The sequence below is a fragment of the Paroedura picta genome, chromosome 3, assembly GCF_049243985.1.
Source record: "Paroedura picta isolate Pp20150507F chromosome 3, Ppicta_v3.0, whole genome shotgun sequence".
Taxonomy (NCBI): Eukaryota; Metazoa; Chordata; class Lepidosauria; order Squamata; family Gekkonidae; genus Paroedura; species Paroedura picta.
Genome location: NC_135371.1, coordinates 136857517 through 136880471, shown reverse-complemented (window position 1 = coordinate 136880471; position 22955 = coordinate 136857517). Strand labels below are relative to the sequence as shown.

The 22955-nt window shown below is 42.9% G+C and overlaps 1 protein-coding gene across 14 annotated transcripts; it reads right to left on the bottom strand.

Moving 5' to 3' along the window:
- Nucleotides 1-315: 315 nt before the first annotated feature.
- On the bottom strand, nucleotides 316-10840 carry CBX2 (chromobox 2). 14 transcript variants are annotated; one of them, XM_077328168.1, is made up of 5 exons: nucleotides 10559-10840; nucleotides 10426-10469; nucleotides 9338-9403; nucleotides 7667-7775; nucleotides 316-6703 (listed from the first exon to the last, which is right to left on the bottom strand). In XM_077328168.1, the coding sequence occupies exons 1-5, from the start codon at nucleotides 10628-10630 to the stop codon at nucleotides 5339-5341; spliced, it is 1656 nt and encodes a 551-aa protein (XP_077184283.1). In that variant the 5' UTR covers nucleotides 10631-10840; the 3' UTR covers nucleotides 316-5338. The 14 variants fall into 14 exon arrangements, with proteins under 14 accessions (XP_077184283.1, XP_077184287.1, XP_077184288.1 ...); XM_077328172.1 differs by having other exon boundaries at nucleotides 7706-7775; XM_077328173.1 differs by having other exon boundaries at nucleotides 7709-7775.
- Between the last annotated feature and the right edge of the window lie 12115 nt (nucleotides 10841-22955).

The window sequence follows — 22955 nt, the reverse complement described above, 5'->3', positions numbered from 1 at the left end:
ACTTCTATTACTCTTGCAAGTTAACTGGTAGAATTAACTCCTACAAAATAGTATTAAATAAATTAACACGTAAGCCCATTATGAGCCAACATGAACAAGACAATGTCCACAGGGATGATCTTTATGTTCACGATGTTCCTTGGTAGATGGAACAACTCCCATGTTTCTTTTCCCCCATGTACTTCTAAATGCTGTCCAAATCCTACTGGGTTAGATGTCGCGCTTTGTTCTTATGACCACGGTCCTAATGCTGAATCTGACTGTGGAGCACAGTGTTAAGAACTGTACTAAAGTAGCACAGGCCACACAGTGAAATGAAAATTTAAAAAAATATTTATTGAACACTAAAACCAAGAATAGAAAAGTTATACAAAAATTGTCCAGCATACCATCTTCTAGGAATTTTTTCTTTTTAAACCTGCAAAATAAATTAAACAGCCTAGAAAGCTTAAGTTTAAACTAGTGTTAATGGCCAAGAAACACTAGTAGACATCGTACAACAGAAGCCAGCCAGCCAGGGTCAAGCAAACAAACCCCAAACGTAGTACTGAACCCACAGCAAGATCAATGGGCAGACAGTGCTTGCAGCCTTATTTAATATTCTGGTTGGAAAGGCTGCCCCCACTCTAACAAAGAACCTAAGCGTTCCCAGGGTAATAACATGTCCAACTTTTGTTCTTTTAGCATAAAAGCAAAGAAACAGCTCTAGTTAAAGCAATTAGAAAATGTCATACAAGAGCTATTTGGCTTTTAAAAAATTAAACACAGTTACAGACACATATTACAAGAAGATGAACCAATGCGTACAAGTTTCCTCTTGTGAAAGCCATTTTTCTTGCTTAAAACGGAGTATACAATATTATTAGTGTATCAGAAAAGAACACACGATAAAATAAAACTGGTTTGTGTTTTTTGTACTGTGCATATTAATTCTAAGGAAGTGGGCTGTATTTAGCATTTTTCCCAGTCAATGTAAAAGAGTCACTAAATATTCAAAGCAAAAAAATATCCATTTGATATACTTCAGCACTATTTAGTTACAAAACAACCCCACAACAACTCTTCAATAACTGAGCAGAATAGCCAACATAATTTTAGCCAGTTGTCTGCCATACAATTAGAACACTCAGACATATAGCAGCAAACTGAAGAAAATATATAAAGGTTGGCTTTGAATACTAATTGTATTAATTGGTAAATATGGTTAGCATCCACTTGAACCATCTGCCCATAACAGATTTTTAAATTTCAACTGTGAATTCAAATATACTGTTATATGAGATGGTAGTTTCATTTCTCCCCTTCTTTTAATCTTCTACTCAGTTTTATACATCAAGCACTAAGCACCAATGTCAATTGTTAGAAAGTGGTTCATCTTACTGTTTAGTAAGGTATTTTCAGGATTGTAGACTTTGGAATTGAAATAGCTGGTTAAGCAGAAAGGCACAGCACTAGAACTTCTAGGAGGAAGAGCATCAGATTTCTGTTTTCCAAGGGAACAGGGAAATAGCAAGAAATCGATATCTATTAGCATTGATTAAAGAGCATAGTTGAGAATCCCAAGCAACTTGTGCAGATATCTGAAAAAGGTAGGTGCATCCCTGGATAATGGGAAGCTGCTGCAAATTAGAAATTTAAGAGCAACACACAGGCCTGGTCAAAAGAATATACCAGAGCAAAAGGGAACTATATTAGTGAAACAATGTAATGCTCTTGAAAACAAGGTATATACATGCACACACAATAAAGTTAGAACCCAACAGATTTTATTCAAGACAGTGGGGCTTCTGGGTTACAAAAAAGCTGGTACCTACTCTTGCATTCTCAGTTGTATGAACAAACCTCTTACCTCTAACCAGCAACAAAGCCATTCCAGCAGCACAAGACCTTTCCTTATGAATAAAGCTGGTCTCAACAAAGCAGCTGTAAGCTCTATTAGCCAAACAGGCCAATTTAAAATACGCACTCGCATGTTATGAAGTCTTTCCTCCTACTCTGCTTCAGAACCCTGCCTCTTCATAATGACCTTAATATTCAGTTGTGATAAAAACACAAAACTGCTGCTAGCAAACACCCAGAAGGCACATGAGTCAAAAGGGATTTAGTTCCATAAAGGCTAAATACAAGGTAAACATCTAATAGACAGCATAGCAATGAGATTGTAGTTTTTCATTTTACCACAAAAGTAAGACCTGTCAAATTTTCAAAAAAATAGGAGGGGGGGGCATTTTTACCACATCTTGAAGCCTGGTTTTGCCAAGAGCTTTTTAGAACTGAGGAATATTTATTTTCCAGTATCCCAAATGGAGAATTACTTGCCACTAATGGGCAGAAAGAAGCATCAACACAACATTGTATTTTCAGCATCTAGAGAAAAGGATCAATCCTTTTCTTAAAAGAAAAAACCCTAGACCATATGGCCACAGAGGACTTGAATCTCAGGCAGACTAGTCATTCATACTGAAACAGACATTTTACCCCACAAGGCAAGAGTGTAGGCTAGAACTACAGGGGGAGATACCTGCATTCAAAATTAAATGTTCTGCTGCACTTGCGTCTATTTACAAGGATGCCTTTAGTAAGTACTCATAGCTCTCACATCTAGAGAGCATGTGAGAACCAATGACAACGTCTTCTACCATACTAGCAAAAGAGCTGCTAGCTGAGATCTGGCCATGATTCTCTGATGCTATTTTGTTATGCTTCCAAAAGAGGTATGTCATCAACGATGTGCTAAACAGCTATTTAGTGGGCAAAGGGTCACCTGTTCTCTTAACAATGCTCAATCAGTCTTTTTGGCTCTTGAAAATAGGGACTAATGTATCAACTTTGTAGGGAGCCAAAACTTTAACATGCTTCCATCGCCTCATTCCAGTACTGTAGAACAAAAGGATTGAGGAACCATCACCAGAATTTTTATCAAAATTCCTCTTAGATGCTCAGTGCTTCATTGGAAACTTGCACCTCAGCTGTAAACACTACTTAGAAGCAAATCCGATTAGTTTCAATAAAGTTTACTTCTAAGTAAGCAAACTCGGGCTCACAGGATGAGTGAATACTTATGTAGCAGAGATATATTCAACATAAATGCAAGCAACGTCTTATCCTTGTGTTGCAGCCTCTCAGTTCTCATCTTTGTTTCTACTACTACTACATGAATGCCAAAGGATATATGGACAAAGACGATAGCGAGAAACCACCAGGCTTAGCCACTAGATTTCCAACAGAATGCAAAGAAAATGGTCCCAGAGTTAGTTTGGGTATCATAACATGCACTAAGCTTGTTCAGGGCAGACAAACCCAGCACACAATGCCTCTTGACAATCGAAGTATTTGTTTGTAGGAGTCACTCCACGGAAACACACCTCCAATTGCAAAAGCCACACAACTATAGTGAAACTTGGCCATGTGATCCCAGATCATTCAGGTCCAGAAGCTTTTGGCTATCAATACTCTGGCACTCCCTGTTTCCAAGCAATGCTGCAGCTTCTAATACAGTGCCAATTACAAATGTAAATAAACAAGCCATCTGTAAGACGAAACAATAAAACAGAGCTCGGGGAAATAAATTCAACACCATTATTGCACAACTCCAGACTCCTGATGCTTGTACCAGCATTGCTCCCAGTCCTCCACTACTCTTTTGTCCCATAATCTACTTTAGAAGAAGATGCTGGTGTAACAGTAATACTCTTTTCTGAGCCCACCAATGGATGTTTCTGTGTGACAGCACAGAGCTGCCCTGTGGGGACACTGTGGGTTTGGAACCCTTGCAAGAAGCATACTGTACCCCTGGTAAGTTAGCAAGAGAGGATTCATCTGTAATCCTATAAAACAGTCAAGATTGAGAGCTAGACTTGCCGTTCAATACTAGTCCAAGCTTGGAATATAATGGTTGATTCCAATGAGACGTGTCAAATGAGAAAAACAATATAAACCCAAACATAACTTGACTTCAAGAAAACCTAGGCCCAATCTAGACTTTGGTGCTAGATTGCCCTCCAACCTAACTTCTTTCTAGCTTTATGTACTTCCACCAAGGTATGGCTGATGTATGCCTTGGTCTGACGATGTGAGTTTAGCATCCCAATACACAAGTACAGTTGCACATTTCAGTAAAAAACAGCACAGTTTCTTATCAGAATATCAGCGCGGAATGTTTTGTGGCTAAGCTGGAAGTAAGGGTGTGTGACAGTCATTATGATAAAGACTGGTCTCTAAATACTGGAAGTCTTAATTTGGTCAGCACACATCAACAGAATTTGCTTCTCTCACTTGCTCCTTATAAGTTGGATTCTCATCAGGCCCACCTCTTCTCCCAAGATTCTGTTATTATCCTTTTATGCAACATTGTTGTGAGTGATGGGGTACAACCTTAAGCAGAAATACTTTCCATTAAATGCCTTAGTTACAGGTCTATGTTTATGTGTGCATACATGGGTGATAACAGAGGAAAAAGGCAGTGTAAGTAGCATTTGCCAGGTGAAAAAGGTTGCTGTGTCATGGATGGACTTTGTTCTGGGAACATTCCAAGACTTTGTTTTTTCAAACAATTTCTTGCATGGTCCAGTACAAGGGTTGACAGCAGTGATGTTACCAGGGCAAATGATCAATCTGCAATGTGGGAAACAGCAAACAGGCAGTTTCACCTTGTAGCCAATAGCACCTAGTTTCTAGGCCCAGCCCCCAAAGCTCTGAGGGCAATATCCTCTTCCCTTTAGCTTCCAAAGCAAAGCAGACTTAAGGAAATGTAAACATTATTCCCATTTCACAGCCCTTTTGTAGTCACTTAAATGTTAAGATTCTTATTCAAGTTTATACTGGGTTCACTGTCCCAAGCTCAAAAAGTTCTGATACTGATTATTTGGTGGAGGAATACATTTATGTGGATAAAACAATGTAATCATAGAAGTTTGTCTTTAGAATCCTTCCTCACAAACTTACCATGTGGCTGGATACTCAGTTTTCTTTAATTTTAAACCACAAAGCTAGGAAATCAAAGTACAGAAATATCTCAATGAGTAAGTCTCCTCTATATTGGCTGATTTCAACTAAAGCTGATGCTTGCAAGAAAGAATCCTCATCCCTGTCTTGTTTTTTTGGCAGCTGCATGACTAGTTGTTGCCCAAGAACTCCCAAGTCTTCAAGGAATTTCCATAAATTAGACTAGCAGAAGCCAAAAGCTCTCACACTCAGCAAATATACACTTTCTCAATGTAGGCTCACCATTTACTAGAACACAGCTTATTAAGGGTGAACACAGACAGGTTAGGTCTCCCCTTCTGGCATAAAAACCAACAGTCAAGAGTCAGTGAAAAAAGGTGAAAGGAGAAAAATTTCAGTAATGCTGAAGATTAAAAAAGCCAACACTGGTTGGGGATTCCTTGACTGTCACTGTGATCAAGTTAGCTGTCACATCTGTGACAAAGACATGTTCAATGAGACTACGAGGGGGCTTCCAATCCTGGCTGGTCTGGATGGAGACAGACATATTCTGGCCTGTTCCAGGGAAAGACGCAGAATCTCGGTCTGAATCAGAGCTGGTTTCCTCTTCCCCAGTGCTCATTTCTGACAGGGTTGATGTTTTGTGATTTTCTGCTGTGGTACATCCCTCCTGCACACTTGTGGCAGTGCTTTTTGCTGTCAAATCTTTCTCACTGGTAGCTGTTCTTTGTGCTGGCTTCTCAGTTTTGTGAGCACCTGTGTCTGAAGTTGCAGTGTTTGTTCCAACGGTTGTCCCACTGCCCTTGGGCACAACTGTGCTCATAGCTACAGTGCTGCCAGCACTTTTGGCCACTGATCCACAAGAATGCCGTGGAAGGATGCTCCCGCCAGTGGAAGATGGTCCGTTTTTCACACTCTGTAGATTTAAAGCTTGGAGATTGAGCTCCTGATTGGAAGCTAGCTGACTGCCGGGGGAGCTGGCAGAAACCTTGTTCCCATTGTGCAAATTCTGAGCACCAGTACCAAACCCTGTTTTCTGTTCCCCCAATGCACTGCCACTAGGCCTCTTGGTCACTTTGGATCCTTGTACAGTCAACTCCAGATCCCCAGCACTTTTCTGGTTTTTCAGTTTTAAATCCAATCCTAAACCAGTCTTGCAGGACACAGCTGACTTAAGTGTCAGCCTTCCCACACCTGAAGCATCTGTTGAGCTCTGGTTCTGTGACATCCTGTTCATATAATGTACAATGGAGCTCTGCCAACTGATGGCACAGTTTGGACTTCCAGGTGAGTTACCTTTCACAATATTAGAAAGGTTGTCAGCAGAAGATGCTCCAGAACAAAATCCACCAAATGCACCCTGGGCTTCCTTCATATGGGATTTAAGCATGGCAATGCCAGAACTCTGAGCATGGTGCTGTGGTTGTATCTTGCCCATCAGTTTGGGACCACCTCCTCCTTCTCCCCCCAGCTCTTTCCGATTAGTTTTCAGCACTTTTGTTAGGTTGATGGTCCTCTTCACCACCTTCTGCTCTGGAGGTATTGGCTTCCGCCCTCGCTTCTTCCCAATAGCATCCTTACTGTCAGGTTTGGCAACCAGAATCTGAGCTTTCTTTTGTGGCACAGGGTGACTCTCTCTACTCCGCTGACCTCTCTTTGTATCAATGTCACTTTCATCCTCTTCATCAGAAGAGGAAGACGAAGAGGTGGTTGATGAAGAGGAGCTGCTGGATTTGCTCTTTGGTGGTGCCTCAGGTTCCTTTGAAAACAAAGTTGAACAATGAAGAGAAGCAACTGTAACAGGATCTGATTTTTCATTAGTAGTGAAAGATTTTTGAGAAGAGTTACAGTGCAGTCCTAAGCAGAGTTACTCACCTCCAAGACCAATCAAATGAATTTCTGTAAACCATATTGTATTTCTGAAAGGTAGACTATGATACACCCACCATTAGGGAGTTCAGGTTCATTTTACTCATTGTGGGGAGGTCCAAATTATGCCACAATGCCAGAGAATTCTTTCAAAATACCATTTTAATTGCTGCAGCATTAAAGATGTGTGACACTAACTCCTGTCTAAAACCCAGTATCCACCCAAAGCCACACTGCGTTCAGATTTTTATAGTCTGAATATAGCACACCCAAATTAGGTCTATATCTAATTAACCACTCTGTACAAAGTTTGATAAACATTTATCCAATTAGCTCAAGGCCCCTGCCTTATCTCATCTTGTCCATCTTCAGGCACATTGGGGTGGGGAGTGTTTCCCCTGTCCGGGTAAGCTTTTAAGGAGTTTTCTCTGCCCTGGCAAGGTGCCAGGCACCTTGCAGATAAGTCTGTACAAAGTTCACTCTTCATTTCTCTAATGGTAAGATACATAACCCTCAGTAAGCTAACCCAGCCCAGTTAACAGAACTGCTTTATAGTCCACCATTAACTTTTTGCTATTGAAATGTTGTTTTATGCAAGGCTATATTATACTAATTTTGGAATGTCATACAAATATGAGTATGTTCCACCTTGACAACCTCTTATAAATATTTGCCAAAGAAACCTTGTGCAAAGTTAATACATGCAAATAGAGAGCAGAAGCATGCACACTGCACTGTTCCTGCCTCTAACCTATCTGTTCACTTTGAAAGGGGATCTGAGCCTATGGTACAGAAAGTTTATGTACAACGCACACAGCAGCACTTGTCCCTGCTCCCCAAGCCTGCATGGTACCTCCACTTCCATCTGCATCTCAGCAGTCCCCTTACTCACAACATTTTTTCTGGGCCTGCCCCTTGGTCTCTTGCCCTTCTTCCGATTTTGGACCTCCTTCTCATGTTCTCTGGAAAAAAAACAACACCACAAGAGTCCATCATCTCTGTCCCTCATCAACAGACACCATACTTCCACTCAAAACAAAGCTTTTGATTATTCACAGAATTATAGGGTTGGAAGGGGCCATATAGTCCAACCCCGTGCTCAATGCAGGATCAGCCTAAAGCATCCAGGACAAATATCTGTCCAGCTGCTGCCTGAAGACTGCCAGTAAGGGGGAGCTCACCACGCCTTAGGCAGTCGATTCCACTGCTGAACTACTCTGAATTTGAAATCCGCCCCCCGATATCTAGCTGATACAGTTCTCCATGCAGCTTAAAGCCATTACTGCGGGTCCTACCCTCTGCTGCCAACAGGAACCTTTCCCTGCCCTCCACTAAGTGACAACTTTTCAAATACTTAGTCTTCTACTTTTGTTTTTACTGTTGCCTCTGTTCTTGTTTCAGCATCTGTAAATTCTCATACAGAAATTCATCACTGTCAATCTCCAGAATACGCACTGGGCAAGGCAATCTAGATAAGCTCAGGATTCTGTCTCCAGACAGTTATTAGTTTCAAGACCACAATTTTGAGAATTTCTTGTAATTAATTCACTTCATACCAAGCATGACTTGTAAATCTCTTATTTTTTGTTGTTTTTAATACCCCGCTTTTCACTACCTGAAGGAATCTCAATCACCTACCCTTCCTCTCCCCACCATGTCAGGTAGGTGGGGCTGGTAGAATGCAGAGAGATCAGTGATTAGCCCAAGGTCACCCAGCTGGTTGCATGTGGAGGAATGGGGAATCTAACCCGTTTCTCCAGTTTAGAGACCGTTGATCTTGACCACCACACCACACGTCATTGTTATTTTTTCATTTAAGAATTAACACATTAAAAAGCACAGCATTCTCAATGATGGTTACATTTTGTAATTATTTTTTGTATTTTGTGTTATAACCACTAGAGCCATGCATCATATGCAGGGGGATGGTGCCTAGACAAAACACACAGCTAACTGATGGGATTACACAAAAAGCAGGATCAGGCCCTTAAGAAAACAGACAGCAAGCTGGACCTTTAATTGTAATACAGGTAGGAATGGGGTGGGGCTACTTACTGTCACTATAGAGGCAGCACTCACAAGTATGGAAAGTTGTGAAACCAGCAGAGGCCGTTTCTGGACATCACTACAAGGTACTATTGCAGGGACGTATCTTACATAATGAATAGCAAACTTTTATGGGGGGTAGGGAAAGGCAAGACTTTTATTGGGCTTTTACATACAGCCTCTTGCTCACTCACCTGTGAGGATACTACTAATGTAAGAAAGAAAGTGGCAAAGATGGTTTAATTGTAGCCAAAATGTACAATATCAAATTGGGAAAAATGGGAATCACTGTAAACAACCACCATACAAATCCAAGCCTCCCACATCTCCTTAAACCCCATCATGATTAACAACAAAGGAAATGTTTCCGTTTAAGGGGACAACAATGCACATGCAGTAAATCATTTTGTATTCTGTTCCCATACTACCAGTTGGTCAACCTAAAGGAATTTCACATCAACAATTAAAGCTTACTCACTTCTTCTGAAAAGCCAGCAAAAGTCTGGGATCAAGAATGTTCTCCTCAGGTTCCCAGCTGTTGTGCCTAGAAAAAGATTAAGAGGTAACTACAAAAGTAATTTCATAAAGCAGTTAAGTTAAAATGTATTAACTACATCATTACTATTGTAGATGTCTCAATCTGACGCTTTGCATGCCTCTTTCTCCAATTGGTTAGCAGTACTTTCTTTTCCTAGATAGATCTTGAGCCCTACTGCCCCAACTTATACAAAACTCTTATACTAGAAGAGTACTAAATTCATTCTTAGAGTAGATTTAAAAATTATTAGGAAAATGGAATTTTAGAGTTCCAGACATTTAAACAGAGAATTAAATTTAACAGGAAAGATTAAATTTGCTCAAGAGTCAGGGGAAAGCAGACTATTAACTCGATAGGCAAAGATTTGGCTAGATTACTGATATATCACAAATGTGTTTGGGAGCCTAAAGGTAAAAAGAATGAAAAGCAGTGAGAGAGCAGCTGGCAGAACGAGAAAACAGAGAAGGTTCTCCTCTTTGGCTTACAACCCCCACCCCCATGCATCAATTGATGGCTCAGGTTTCAGAAGGGACTCCACAGACAACAAGGGAAGCATTTGCATTTCTGCTCTAGAGCTCTTAGCTGCTGCTTTCCCTACAAGGAGTATAAAAGCAGCCAGGACGTGGCTTTTGGCTTAGCAGGACAAACACAGAGACATGCAACACATGGGAAAGAGAGGCAAGTTGCAGCGGGGAGAGTTTGGGGAGGCGAGGCACACAACAAACCCTTGCTAAACAAAAGAAAGCGCCCTCGTTCCCAAGCACGAAAGTAACTTGTAGCAACCGCCAAAGGAGAGGCCATCGCGACGAAGCCTCCCCCCGCCTTGTTTCCTCGCGGCTCCTCGGCAGCCCCGAGCGCTTTCCCCAGACGCCCTCCTCAGCCTTGTTTTCCCAAACTCTACGGTCGCCTGGGCCCAGCATCCCCAAGCCACGCCCATGGACCCCCTCCCCCCGCCTTGTTCCCTCAGCCCAACGGCTGGCTGGCTGGCGGGCGGGCGCTCAGCTGCTGCGCTCATTGTCCGGACTCACTTGGAAGACCAGCCTCGCCACTTCACCAAATACTCCAGCTTGCCCTGCGCGGAAACAAAAAGAAAGAGGCGCGTTAGCGAGAGGCGAGCGGGCTGCCCAGCCGAGCTGAGCCCCGGCCGGCTTGCCTGCCCACCTTGCGGAGTCGCTTGCTAAGGATGCACTCGGCGGCGAAGACCTGCTCTCCCACGCTGCTCAGTTCCTCCATGGCGCCGGCTGGGCTCCCTCCGTCTTTTCCGCCGCCGACGCCGCCTCTGACTTGCCTGTAGCGGAGCCAGCGTTGTGCCTGCACCAGGCGGGAGGCTCCGGGGGCGCGCGCTGCTCCTCGCCCGCTCCTGCGCTCCTCCAGCCAGGAGCAAGCGCGCGCCGCACCAACCCTGCGCTTTGCTGCTGGCGCACACAATGCAACGCGCGCGCAGTCGACTCCGCCTTCCCACGCCCAGCTCAGGGGCTCCCCAAATTCCCGCTGAGCCAATGAGAAATGAGGAGGCGGAGACTGATCGCGGACGGCAGGCGGGCGGGGAGAGAGAGAGCGGAGCGGAGGGGCTGCTATTGTGTTTGCTCGGAGACGGCTTGCTGGAGAGGACTAGGGTCAGAGCGGCTATTAATCCCTGGAGTTTAATCTTTAGGAAAACAGTATCAAATGGGAAGAAGTACTGCTGTTGTGGAGTTCTCGCGAAGTCGGGCAGAAGTTGAAATTCGTTTGTGGTCTGGGGTTTTGAAGGCAAAGTCCTCCTTTCAAGCATGAGACGAGCCTCATAGATCAGTTAAACGCACAGTATTCCGTTTTAATTCGGTACATGACCCTTGGCCAGGTCTGTAAATTCAGCGGGGCGTCACCGAATTCTGTGATGCTGGTGATAAATCTTTTGGCATTGGACCGAGCCATCCGGGGATGATAAAAAAATCACCGACCTGTTGAGGTTCAAATAGTAATCTCTTAAATAGTTCACAAATTAACAACAGATTTTAAAATATGTGTATTAAATATTGAAAACGGGGAGGGGATAAATAAGTATAGTGGGGAGGGGTGAGCTGTGAGCCAGAAAATACTGACCCTTGAGGTCAGTTGTGACTTTAGGACAAGCCATTATCCTCCTCAGCATCCCTCCAAGGCTTGATAAAACTTCTTAAGAGACTGCTGAGATAATTAAAGGTGCCACTGGACTCTGATTTTGTTGAGCTGCTTCAGACAGGCCAACACGGCTACCCACTAAACAGATCTACTCAATTGTAGGCATGATTTTAGTCAAAGGGGCTTGTTTCCAGGAAAGTGCTTTTAGGATTGTAGCGGTGATGGGTTCAAAATTCTTTAAATGCTCTAAAAATCACCATATGAATATCTAATCTCTTCCTTTTAAGTAACTTAACCTCCCTTCAGCCAGCCAGTGTTGTGTAGTGGTTAGAGTGCTAGACTAGGGTCTGTTCAGTTCTCCACTCTGCCGTGGAAGCTCTCTGAGAGAACGTGAACAAGTCACACCTCCCTCACAGGCTGGAGGAGGGGGCCGGAATGTGGTCAGCTTCAGAGGGAGAAAAGTTAAACAAAATCAACACATTTCAGGAGGGAGGCTGAGAAAGGAAGTTTGCCTAAGGCTTATATGTTTCGCCTTTCTGGTTTGGTTGTCTTGAAGGGGCATTTGAGACTTCTCAGTTGCGAGTGGCGTAAGGGGAGGCTGCTGGCTGTCCTGTCATAATCCGTCATTCTGCTGAACTTGTTCTGATTCAACAAGACAGTTTTTAGACTTATATGAGCATAGTCATCATAAAATATAACAGGTTAACATTGTAATACAGCTGAGGAAGGAGGAAAAAAACTTGTTGACTAATGAGATTCTCAGATCATTCTTCCCTCCTCCTGATACTGACCTGGTAATTGCTGGCTCTGATCCGGGAACATGTGGAGAAGAAAGAGCATCTGGCACACTGTAATTGTTTGAGCCTTCTGTTAACATTCATCAATAGGCTTGGTGTGTTTATGGAGGATTCAGCACTCCATGCTGACCACTGGCACCTGGTGCTAATGAGTATGATCAAACCTGCATTCCTTGTGCATGCTCAGAGTCTAACGTGGTTTTGGGGAATGGAAAAAGGACACGATATGTTGGATGCATCAGACTGGGTTCTTTGTAAGGGATGTCGTGGGCATTTTTTCTGTTCTTAAACTGTTTAAACCTTTCTTTTCTGGCATAACTAGGAGTGGTTTAAGGATTCACGGGGCCATAACACTGCAGCCAGTTTAAGGATTTGTGGGGTCCTAGCAGAGTACAATTGCTATGGGAGCAGCCAGACAGAAGACATAAAAATAAAGGGAGAGAAGAGAGGCTACAGCCCTGATTCATAGAGGGGAGGGGGGGGAGGCACTGCACAAGGCCTCTGGTAGCGTGGGGCTATATGGATAAAATGGCCCTGGGCATAACCTCAGGATTGGGACCTAACTGCCTAGAAGACCTGCACATTCATAAATTTGTTTTGTTTTATTTACTTCATGTATTTATTTACTTCTCAGTGGAAACCCAAAACCTTGTGCATGCTCAGAGTCCAGTGTGGTTTTGGGGGATGGGAAAAGGACACGATATGTTGGCTTTGCCAGACCAGATAACTGAAACTCAACATCAAGAAAACAAAGATCATGGCATCTGGCCCTCTCAATTCCTGGCAAATAGATGTGGAAGAAATGGAGATAGTGACAGATTTTATTTTCCTGGGCTCCAAGATCACTGCAGATGGGGACTGCAGCAAAGAAATTAAAAGACGCTTGCTCCTGGGGAGGAAAGCGATGGTAAATCTAGACAGCATCCTAAAAAGCAGAGACATCACCCTGCCAACAAAAGTGCGTCTAGTCAAGGCTATGGGATTCCCAGTTGTAATGTATGGCTGCGAAAGTTGGACCATAAGGAAGGCCGAGCGTCAAAGAATTGAGGCTTTTGAACTCTGGTGCTGGAGAAGACTCTTGCGAGTCCCTTGGATTGCAAGGCAAACAAACCGGTCAGTCCTAGAGGAGATCAGCCCTGACTGTTCCTTAGAAGACCAGATCCTGAAGATGAAACTCAAATACTTTGGCCACCTCATGGGAAGGAAGGACTTCCTGGAGAAGAGCCTAATGCTGGGAGCGATTGAGGGCAAAAGAAGAAGGGGACGACAGAGAATGAGGTGGCTGGATGGAGTCACTGAGGCAGTAGGTGCAGACTTAAATGGACTCCGGGGAATGGTAGAGGACAGGAACGCCTGGAGGGTCGCGATGGGTCAGACACGACTTTGCACATAACAACAACAACAAATCATGGGTACCCAACCTCCCTTTGTTCTATTTTCCTCCATTTTTTCCTCATAAGAATGCAGTGAAGTCTGTGAGGCTGACAGTATGTGGCCTGCCTTGGTCACTCAGAAAGTTTGCACAAAAAAATGAAGATTATAGCTTGGTTTTTCCAGATGCTGGTCCTACCACATTACACAACAGAAGGAAAAATGTGACATACCTACAACCAGCTCCATCTCTGTCAGACAACTCTATCCGAGCTCATAGTCTCATACTCTGCAAATTGCTGCAGTTAGTGTTCAGTATTTCCAAATTACATTTCTGACATTGATATTATGACTGCTTTGATCTGTTACACTGTTAACAATAGTTCAGTGTATGTTTTACAACTTTAATGGTTCCATATACACCACCCCAAGATGTCATAGTGAGGGGCAGTATATAAATTAATTGAATAAATAAAATAAAAAAAGAAATATTGGGATGTATTACAAACTCAGGTTGATGTAGTGGTTGGTGTATTGGTCAGGAGCACCAGCTTCTAATCTGGTGAGCCTGGTTTGATCCCCCACTCCTCCTCCACATGAAGCCAGCTGGGTGACCTTGGGCTCACCACAGCACTGATAAAGCTGTTCTGACCAAGCAGTAATATCAGGGCTCTTTCAGTCTCACCTCCTGCACAGGGTGTCTGTTGTAAGAAAGAAAATAGGAAAGGGAAGGGATTGTAAGCTGCTTTGAGACTCCTGGTAGAGAAAAGTGGCATATAAGAACCAACTCTTCTTCTAATTCTGTCAACACACTTCTTAGTCAGGCCTAATTCTGCGATAGCATAAGATGTATTCAAACAGGAAACAAATGGAATTCCAGTGACCCTTTAAAGACTGACAGAATTTATTCCAGCATAAATCTTGATGAATCAGAACTCTCTTCAGTACTTCTGAGTAGCGAACTGGCCAGGAAAAATATGTCCAGTATGTTTAATAGAGATTTACTATGCAGAAATGGCCACCGTAAGTTTTTCATGTCATGGAACTAAATATTGTCAGATGATAATTGCTGCAGATTAAACTCATATTAATGGGACATCTGAAGGACCAGTTCAGAAGTTAGGAACCCCACTGGATTATTTTGCTGCTACAGACTAGTACGTTGTCTTTGCAGCACTGATCCTGTGTGTGTTTGTTCAGATGAAAATCCCATTGAGGACCTTTGGGGCTTACTTGCAAGAATGCATAGGGCTGCCCACATAAAGTTCCATTTTCTGGTTGCCAGTTCCTGTTGTAAATAGTTGCAAGCAGCAATGAGTGGGGCATTTCTGGTGCCTTTGGCTGACATTGTCTGTGTAAACTTGTTCCCAAATAAACATTCATTTGTTCACTTCTTTAGTAAATCATATCTGAGAGTTGCTAGTTTTTGCCACTTTAATTTTTTTGTGATGTTAAAAATCTAAGCCATGTTGCTATTTTTTCCAATATTCATAGATGCATATAACTCCTATGTCAGCAGAATTGGTGCTCGTGAGTGCAATCTTGTTCTATTTTCCTGACATGTGACCAGGATAATGAGATCCTCTGTTGACTGATGCTACTTCTGACCATGTTGCCTTATTCAAACTTCTCTCTTTAAGTCTGAGAATAAGTTGGCCTGCTGTGCTTTGCTGAGTTAGCTAGAGATTTTTGCAGAGGCAGCATGAACCTCTAGCTTGTTCTCTGATTACAAGGCCTCCAAAACTGGGGAAGAACGAGCGTGCTCATTTGGAATCTCTGGGCACTGCATGGAGGATTCCAGATGACAAAAGAACCCTTAGCATTTTAAAAATAAAATCCTGACATCTCTGGTCTGGAGGTGTGTAAATTCTGACTCCTACCAAGGTATTCTAGAAAATCTTGAGACATTTGTTATGTGTCATCAAAACAACATGGTGCAAGTGATATTTTTAAGTAGCCAGGCACCAGGTGTTTTGTACAAGATTATGAGATACTTTAAACGTTGTTAAGGGATGTTTATATTTATATCATTTGTGTGCTGCCTGTCTACCCAATCAGGATCTGCCAGCAGCAAACATTAAAAATGTAAACAATTAAAATTACAGTTAGAATTATAAAAATCAACTATAAGCACATGAACACCAGAAGGAATGCCAAAGACTGTTATTAAGAGCATGTCAAATGAAATAAATAGTCTTCACTTGCTGGTGATAGAGTAAGACAGAGGATTCTCTCTGGAGAAGGCATTCCCTTTCACAAGTTGCCACCTGTCTAGTGTCAGGTGCTGGTGGCAACCAAAGCAGGGACTTCAAGGATGATGGGAGTGAGTGGGTATGTTTATGTGGGAGAAGGTAGTCCTAAAGGTATGATGGTCCCAGGCCATATAGGGCTTTAAGGGTGATGCCATGACCTTCAATTGAGTCTGGAAGTAAAATTGGAAGCCAACGCAGATGGAAGAAGACTGAAGTAATATGGTCCCTATGAACTTTCTGATTACAGCATTCTGTACCATCTACAGCTCATGGACAGTTTATACAACAGGAGACCCAGGTCCAGGAGCCCTTGCAAACTATAGTATTTACAGGGAATTGCAATCCCATCCTGAACTGGGGTTAACCCAATAACAAATTTAGAGTCCAGTGGCACCTTTAAGACTAACAACGTTTTATTCCAGGTATGAGCTTTTGTGTGCATGCACACTTCCTCAGATACGATATCATGAAATGGTAGTAAGCAGTTGATACTTATAGGCAAAGAGTGAGAGCGAATTAACATACAAAGCAATGAAAATGGTTAACAAATTCCAAAGATAAATAGGAAAAAAAACAACAATTTGGAGTTGTTTATATTCACTTGAGATTGAATTGCATGGGAGACATTGTGGGTTCAATAAATATGTCTACATTAAGAGATTAATGGGGGACTAGATAATCAATTGCTAGCAGCAATAGGTGAGACCTTGCCCTTCTGCCCCCTGCTTGTCTTCTCAAGCATGGAAGCATCTTTGAAGTAGAGCATTTGGCTGTTTTCTGTTTACAAACCAGAGAAAAGCATGTATATACCATTCTAAATTACACTGAATTATATTAGTTATAGATACATACAATCTACTTGTTCAAATCAATTATTACACTAAAGTGATACATTAAAATATAGAGGATATCTGGCTTTTCTGAGGAATTGTTAAGAATGTAGGTTAGCATATATAGTGAGTTGAGAAACCAATATCTTTCTTAGGTTACAGTACAATCTACTTGTGCAAACCAATTATTCCAAATAAGACAAATAAAAATGCAGAGGATATTTGGCTTTCCTGAGGGACTGTTAAGAATGCAGGTTAGCATCTATAGTGAGTTAAGAAAGTAATGTTGTCAGAAATTGTATTCCTTCTATAAGGTCTTCCCCTGCCCAGTTAGCATTTGCATTTTGTTGGGATTAAGTTTCAGCTTGTTAGTACTCATCCTTCCAAAGCAGCATTCAGGCATCTGTTCATGGTTTCCATAGCTTTCCTGGGATCCTCTGGTAGCACTAGATAGAGTGTCATCAAAATGTCGGTAGCAGCTCTGCCAAGACCTCCAGATGACTTCTTCCAACATATTTATATAGATACTGAAGAGCATGGGGAACAAGATGGAGCCTTGGAGAACCCCATAGGCCAAAGACCAAGACGTAGAACCACTGTCTGTCAGCACTACACTCTGAAACCGATCTTCTAGGAAGGCCTGGAACCCCTGTAGAACAGTGCCACCCAGTCTCAAAAGGCAATCCAGAAGGACACCAGTCCGTGATCAGTGGTATCAAAAGGCACCAAGATGTCCAGGAGAATTAATAGGGCTGTACCCTCCCTGTTCATCTTCACCTTGTCTCCTGGAATCCAGTACATACTCCCCAGCAGATTTAAGAAGCCAGGAGGAGCAAGGGTTGTACAGAGAAGTGGTTGGGTCTCAGATTTCTAAGAATTAATTGTGCTTTTCATTAGGAGCACATAATTTGGTCTGCTAGCTCATCAGGTTCTTCTTCCCCATTTCAGTCTCACAACCCAGTGATCACCCTAAAATCAGAGTCCAGTAGCACCTTTAAGACCAACAAAGATTTATTCAAGGTGTGAGCTTTCGAGTGCTTGCTACTGGACTCTGATTTTATTGTGCTACTACAGATCTAACACTTTAATGGTTAGAGACTAACCTACTACACCACACTGGCTATGTTCCATTACTTATACCTCTGTAAAGCCCTTCAAGCCTTTTGCAGGCTGTCAGAAGTTATGAAGCAGAGAAGCCACTAGTATGTTGCTCCTGGCCTGTCACGAGCAGGAAATCTTTGGGGCAAAGGTACATGATTCCACTCCCCACAGCTTCACCTTGGGGTTCTGAAGAACATGTCCTTAATCAAGGCTCGTTCTACCACATTTTCAAAGAGGTATAAGAAGAACTTTATCAGTCCATATTTGGGAAGCCTACATGCACAAGCTTGTCCTTCTCCAGGTGTGGCACAAGAAGAGGCTTCAAAGCTGGTTGTGTGTGTGTGTGTGTGGGGGGGGGAAGTGTTGCAGTGTGATTCCTCTTATACTGCTTGGTAACATCTGAAGTCATGGGAAATAAAGTAATGCTTCCTCTTATATTGTTTCTTAATTTTTAATTTCCCCCCTAAAATAAAGTGAAATATAGAAGAACACAGAAAGGAAAGGATTATGAATAATATGTATGTAACAAATTGTATGTAATAAGTCATATTGCACTCAAAAGAAAACTTTTCAGGTTATACCAGACAACTTACCCAGGGAGGAAGATATGAAAGCAGGGGCAGCTCCTTAATTGCCCTTTCTGTTTTCTTGAAGTTTTCACCTGGATAATGGGATTGCAGAGATGTGGAATAGGATTGTACAGCCTGATCCTGGATGCTCATCTGGGTTGGTGCTTGGATGGGAAACCACCAAGGAAAACATTGTCCAGAAAGACAATGGCAGGCCACCTCTGCTTAATCACTTGCCTTGAAAACCCTATGGGGTCACTACGCCAGCTGTGATTTGAAGGCACTTTAAACATACACTGTGGGTTAGCTGGCATGCTGGACAAGCGGAAAGGGCCAGTTTTTCTTTTCAAATGACCTAGCTTTTCCAGCCTGTACAGATAATAAAATGCACAGTAGTAAAAGCAAGAATGGCTTATTTCTTGGGCACAGGGAGAGAGACGTTATCTTGCAAAGGAAAAGGGAAAGGGCCATCAACAAAGAACTGCCAAGATTTATCATTTTGTTAAATTGTCATATAGTGGAAATCACAAAATCCCCACCATTTAATTGTGGCTGTTTGGTTTAGTAATTTGGATGCTTCAGATTGAAACTCATGAAAAAAATGCATCCCGATTAGTGTGGGACGACAAAATTCAAATGGGGCACTTGTGTCCACTTAAAAATTAAGAGATTTATAGTGCAGTCCTAAACAGGTCTAATCAGAATCTTGCTAGGTCTATTTAATGGGGCTTGCAACCAGGGAAGTGTTTTTTGGATTGCAAATTATTGTGGCATGAAATTTTGTCGATTGGAGTCCACAAGGCTTCTCTTTGTGAAAATATTTCAGACTTTGAAACGGACTCCTGATCAAGTGCATTCAGCACCATACTGCTGAACATTGACTTGTGTCCTTCACCAGCCAATCATAATGAGTAAATATTTTAACTGAGAATAATGTAATTCCTAGTGTGTGTTTGCAGTATTCGCTGTTGCCATTAAGTATGAAAACAGGGCTGCTGTGTCCCTGTTGATGGCAGCCTTTCGTACAATAACCTATCAGAGTGCGCACAGTGTGCTTTAAGAAAACTACAGATGTATGTTTTTGGAATAGCCATGAGTCAAATGTCTGGAGTCTCCCTTCGTTTCTGTGGCCTTTGGGTAACCATAGGAACACCTGGAGAAAACCTCAAGCTGGTCTCCTGACAGGCAGCTTTTTTGGACTTAGCTTCCAGCTCCTTGGTCAGTGAAGACCCCCTGGGCAGCAAATTTCTTTTCTGCATAAGAGAGAGAAAGGGAAGCAAATGGTGTGGAAATGCATAGCAAATTGGGATGCAGTATAACACAGGACTCTCCCCGCTGTGCTGTGTGGTTCCTCTTAGCCTGGGAGGCAGGACAGGCAGATGGGGAACCAATCGTTCTGGGAAGGGAAAGACAATAATTGCCTTGCCAAACATTTCTTGTGGAAAGAAGCACCAGCTAAACACTCCTGAGGGTTTAAGGCATTTATAACAAGGAGAGTGGGGCAGAGGAATACAGGAACTTGCAGGAATAATTTGGGTTCTGACACGTGTTACAATTGGCTTGGATATTATCATGTTGGTATGTTTTTAAAAAAAATAAAGTTAGTCACAAAAATGGCCAAGACGGTGTTTATATTTTTATTGATTGATGTTTCTCTTTATATACCGCTCATTCTCAAATCAAGTTGTATCTTAACTCCTTACTACCATTCCTAGTTCTCTAGTCACAGCAGTCATCATCAAAATACTACAGTGTTTTAAAAATTCTTTCTGTATACTGAAATGGCCGGGCCATTAATGCTGAGAACTGTCTTATTTGATTGTGCAGTGCATTTATGCATTTTTGTCCTTTTTTCATTTTTGGTTTAAACAACGGATCAGATAAACCAGCTTGGATAAAATGTCCATGCCTGGAGTTTCCACAGGACATCTTGACAAGAACATGTTAGCTGTGTTAATATGGCAATTAGAGAAATTAATTCTTCTCACCAGTATCCTACAATTTACAAGTAGAGGCTGTAGCAGGATTGCAGAAACCATCACCCTATTTCACACGTTCAATGCATTGCTTCTAAGACAATCCAAGAAGGCCAGATGAAGACAATAACCATGGAAGTGACCTTGAGAAGAAAATATCAAAAGTATTGGTTCCTGTTGAATGATATCAAGTGAATAAGCCTGTAGAAGTCCCAGGAGAGATAGACCTGAGCAAGAGAAGCTGTAATCAATAGTCAAAGCCACCCCTGCATTTTCCTTTTATGGGAGAAAGCGGACCCCATCTACTTCAAGGCAAGGAATGTTGTGAAACTGGATGACAGGTTAAAGCTGTGTACTTTTAGTGATGGTGCTACCCATCAAAACTTTGCATAGAAGATGTTGTGGAACAGAGTCAGGAAGACTGTTCCACTGGCTTGGCAACCCTATACAAGCAACAACAAGTCTATTTGGATGCCAAAGAACAGTGAGGGTCCGGGGACCGGGACCGGTCCGTAGATCAGTCAGTACCGGGCTGCGGCTCCTTCTCGTCCTCCCCCCTGGCTGCTGCCCTGCCACTGCCGCCACCTCACCTTTGGTGCACTCCGACGGCCACCATGTCTGGGGCTCCTCCTTGGCGTGGCACTGTGCAGCTGCTGCTGGCAGCATCTCCCAAGGGGCAGTGGGAAGTCAGGGGCGTTGGCAGGAAAGCAACGGAGCAGGGGCTCAGGCGGCACCGATGACGTCCCTCGGCAAAAGACTACCCCCCCCCCGGGCCTCAGTAAAATTGTCAAGCGTTGACCGGTCCACAGTGATAAAAAGGTTGGAGACCACTGCCATAGAACATATGTAATATTCAAGGGAAAGCATTGTAAAGAAGTTTAGCCACTGGTCTTTTTATGAACATCACCCTTGCATAACTAAAGAAGGAATCAAGAATTTAAGAAAACTCAGTCCTGGTGACATTCAGGTTATCAGAAATAGTAGGTATAGTAGTAGGTATACTCTAGGTATAGAGTAGTAGGTATAGAATAGTAGGCTATACATTCAACTAGGATTAAAAAGAAAGAGTTATGCAAGGCCTTAGGAAAGGACAAGATGTGTGATTTTTGCCTTCAGGAAAAAAATGTGGGCTAGGCTCTCATGCAGTTATTCACCTACCCAAAACAGCTGAAATGATGTGCCGAAAGATAAAATAAGTCAGATTTCAATACACCCCTCATGAAACGTATTGAAATCTGACTTGCCTTCTTTCGTCCTTCATTTCACCAGCACTGCTTCAACTGATTTGCCTGGTCAACACCCTGGTAAATAATGAATAATTAATAAATATTTTATTTGTATATTGCCCCATCCTATCATCTTGGGGGCAGTTAACAGCATTATAAAATCAAACATAATACAACCATACAATAAGTTACAGTCTTACAATTAAAACCTGCTTTCTAATCTTAATTCCTTTTAGGGTCTTTCAGAGTTTAGAGGGGTCTCCATTGGTGGATTTTTAATCTGGGGAGGACAATATTTCTTGGTGACATTGCCTGGCCTCAACCTTAGGCCTGGTGGGACAGCTCGGTTTTGCAGGGCCCCTGTGACTGAGTTCCCAGAGGGCCCTGATCTACCAGGCTGGAATCAAGGCTAAAAAGGCCCTGACCCTGGTTTTATCTCCCTGGGACTGTGGACCCTGAGCAGATTTAGACTGCCTGAACTTAATGCTTTTTTTGGGGGGGGGGAATAAGGAAGGATGCAGTCCCAACGATACAGGGGTCCCAGATCATTTAGGGCCTTGAACATCAAGGTCAAAACCTTCTATTTGAACTGGTCTCTAATGTGGAACCAGTAAAGCTGGGAGAGCGCTGGTGTGATATGTGCATTCCATGGGGCTCTTTCTCTGATTTGATGTTTTCTTATGCCATTAAACGTGTCTTCAGTCCACGGGGCTCTTGTCAGGAGCCGCGCTGCTGCATTCTGGACCAGTTCCGGAGCAACCTCAAGGGTAGCCCTGCATAGAATGAGTTACAGAAGTCTAACCTGGAAGTGATCATTGCATGGATCACAGTGGCTAGGTTGGACATTGTCATGTATGGAGCACGCAGTCATGTCTGGCAGAGGAGGAAAGATGCCCAATGGACAGCATCTGTGGCCTAGGTCTCCATGGATAGGGAGGCATCCAGAATCACCCCTAGACTCTTGACAGTAGTTGCAGGTATCAAATGGACCCCATCAAGAGCTAGGATCTGCACCATATTACCTTCTGTGTGTCATCCCAACAGCAGAACCTCCGTCTTTAATTTCAGCTGACTCTACTTGAGTTACTCCACCATGACCAAGATGTCTGGCTGTCCATCAATTGAAATAGCTGGGTGTCATACTGAGTCTCCAGACCAGCTGGGAGAGGGGATACATGTTATTATTAATTAACATAGCCCCTTGTGGGACACCACATACCAGAGCCTGTCACTGGGAGGTTCTCTCCCAAAGTGCCACCCTCTGTTGCTGATTCAGGAGAAATGACAGCAGCTATCTCAAGGCTGTGCCCTGAATCCACCCCCCATTGGCTAGGCA

Excerpts from the sequence above, each read along its gene's own strand:
- CBX2 (XM_077328164.1), bottom strand. The coding sequence starts at position 10,412 with ATGAGCGCAGCAGCTGAGCGCCCGCCCGCCAGCCAGCCAGCCGTTGGG. Across the intron at positions 9,404-10,180 it reads CGATGGCCTCTCCTTTGGCG|GCACAACAGCTGGGAACCTG; the intron begins GTTGCTACAAGT and ends ATCTTTTTCTAG. Across the intron at positions 6,704-7,666 it reads AGATGCAGATGGAAGTGGAG|GAACCTGAGGCACCACCAAA; the intron begins GTACCATGCAGG and ends TTGTTTTCAAAG.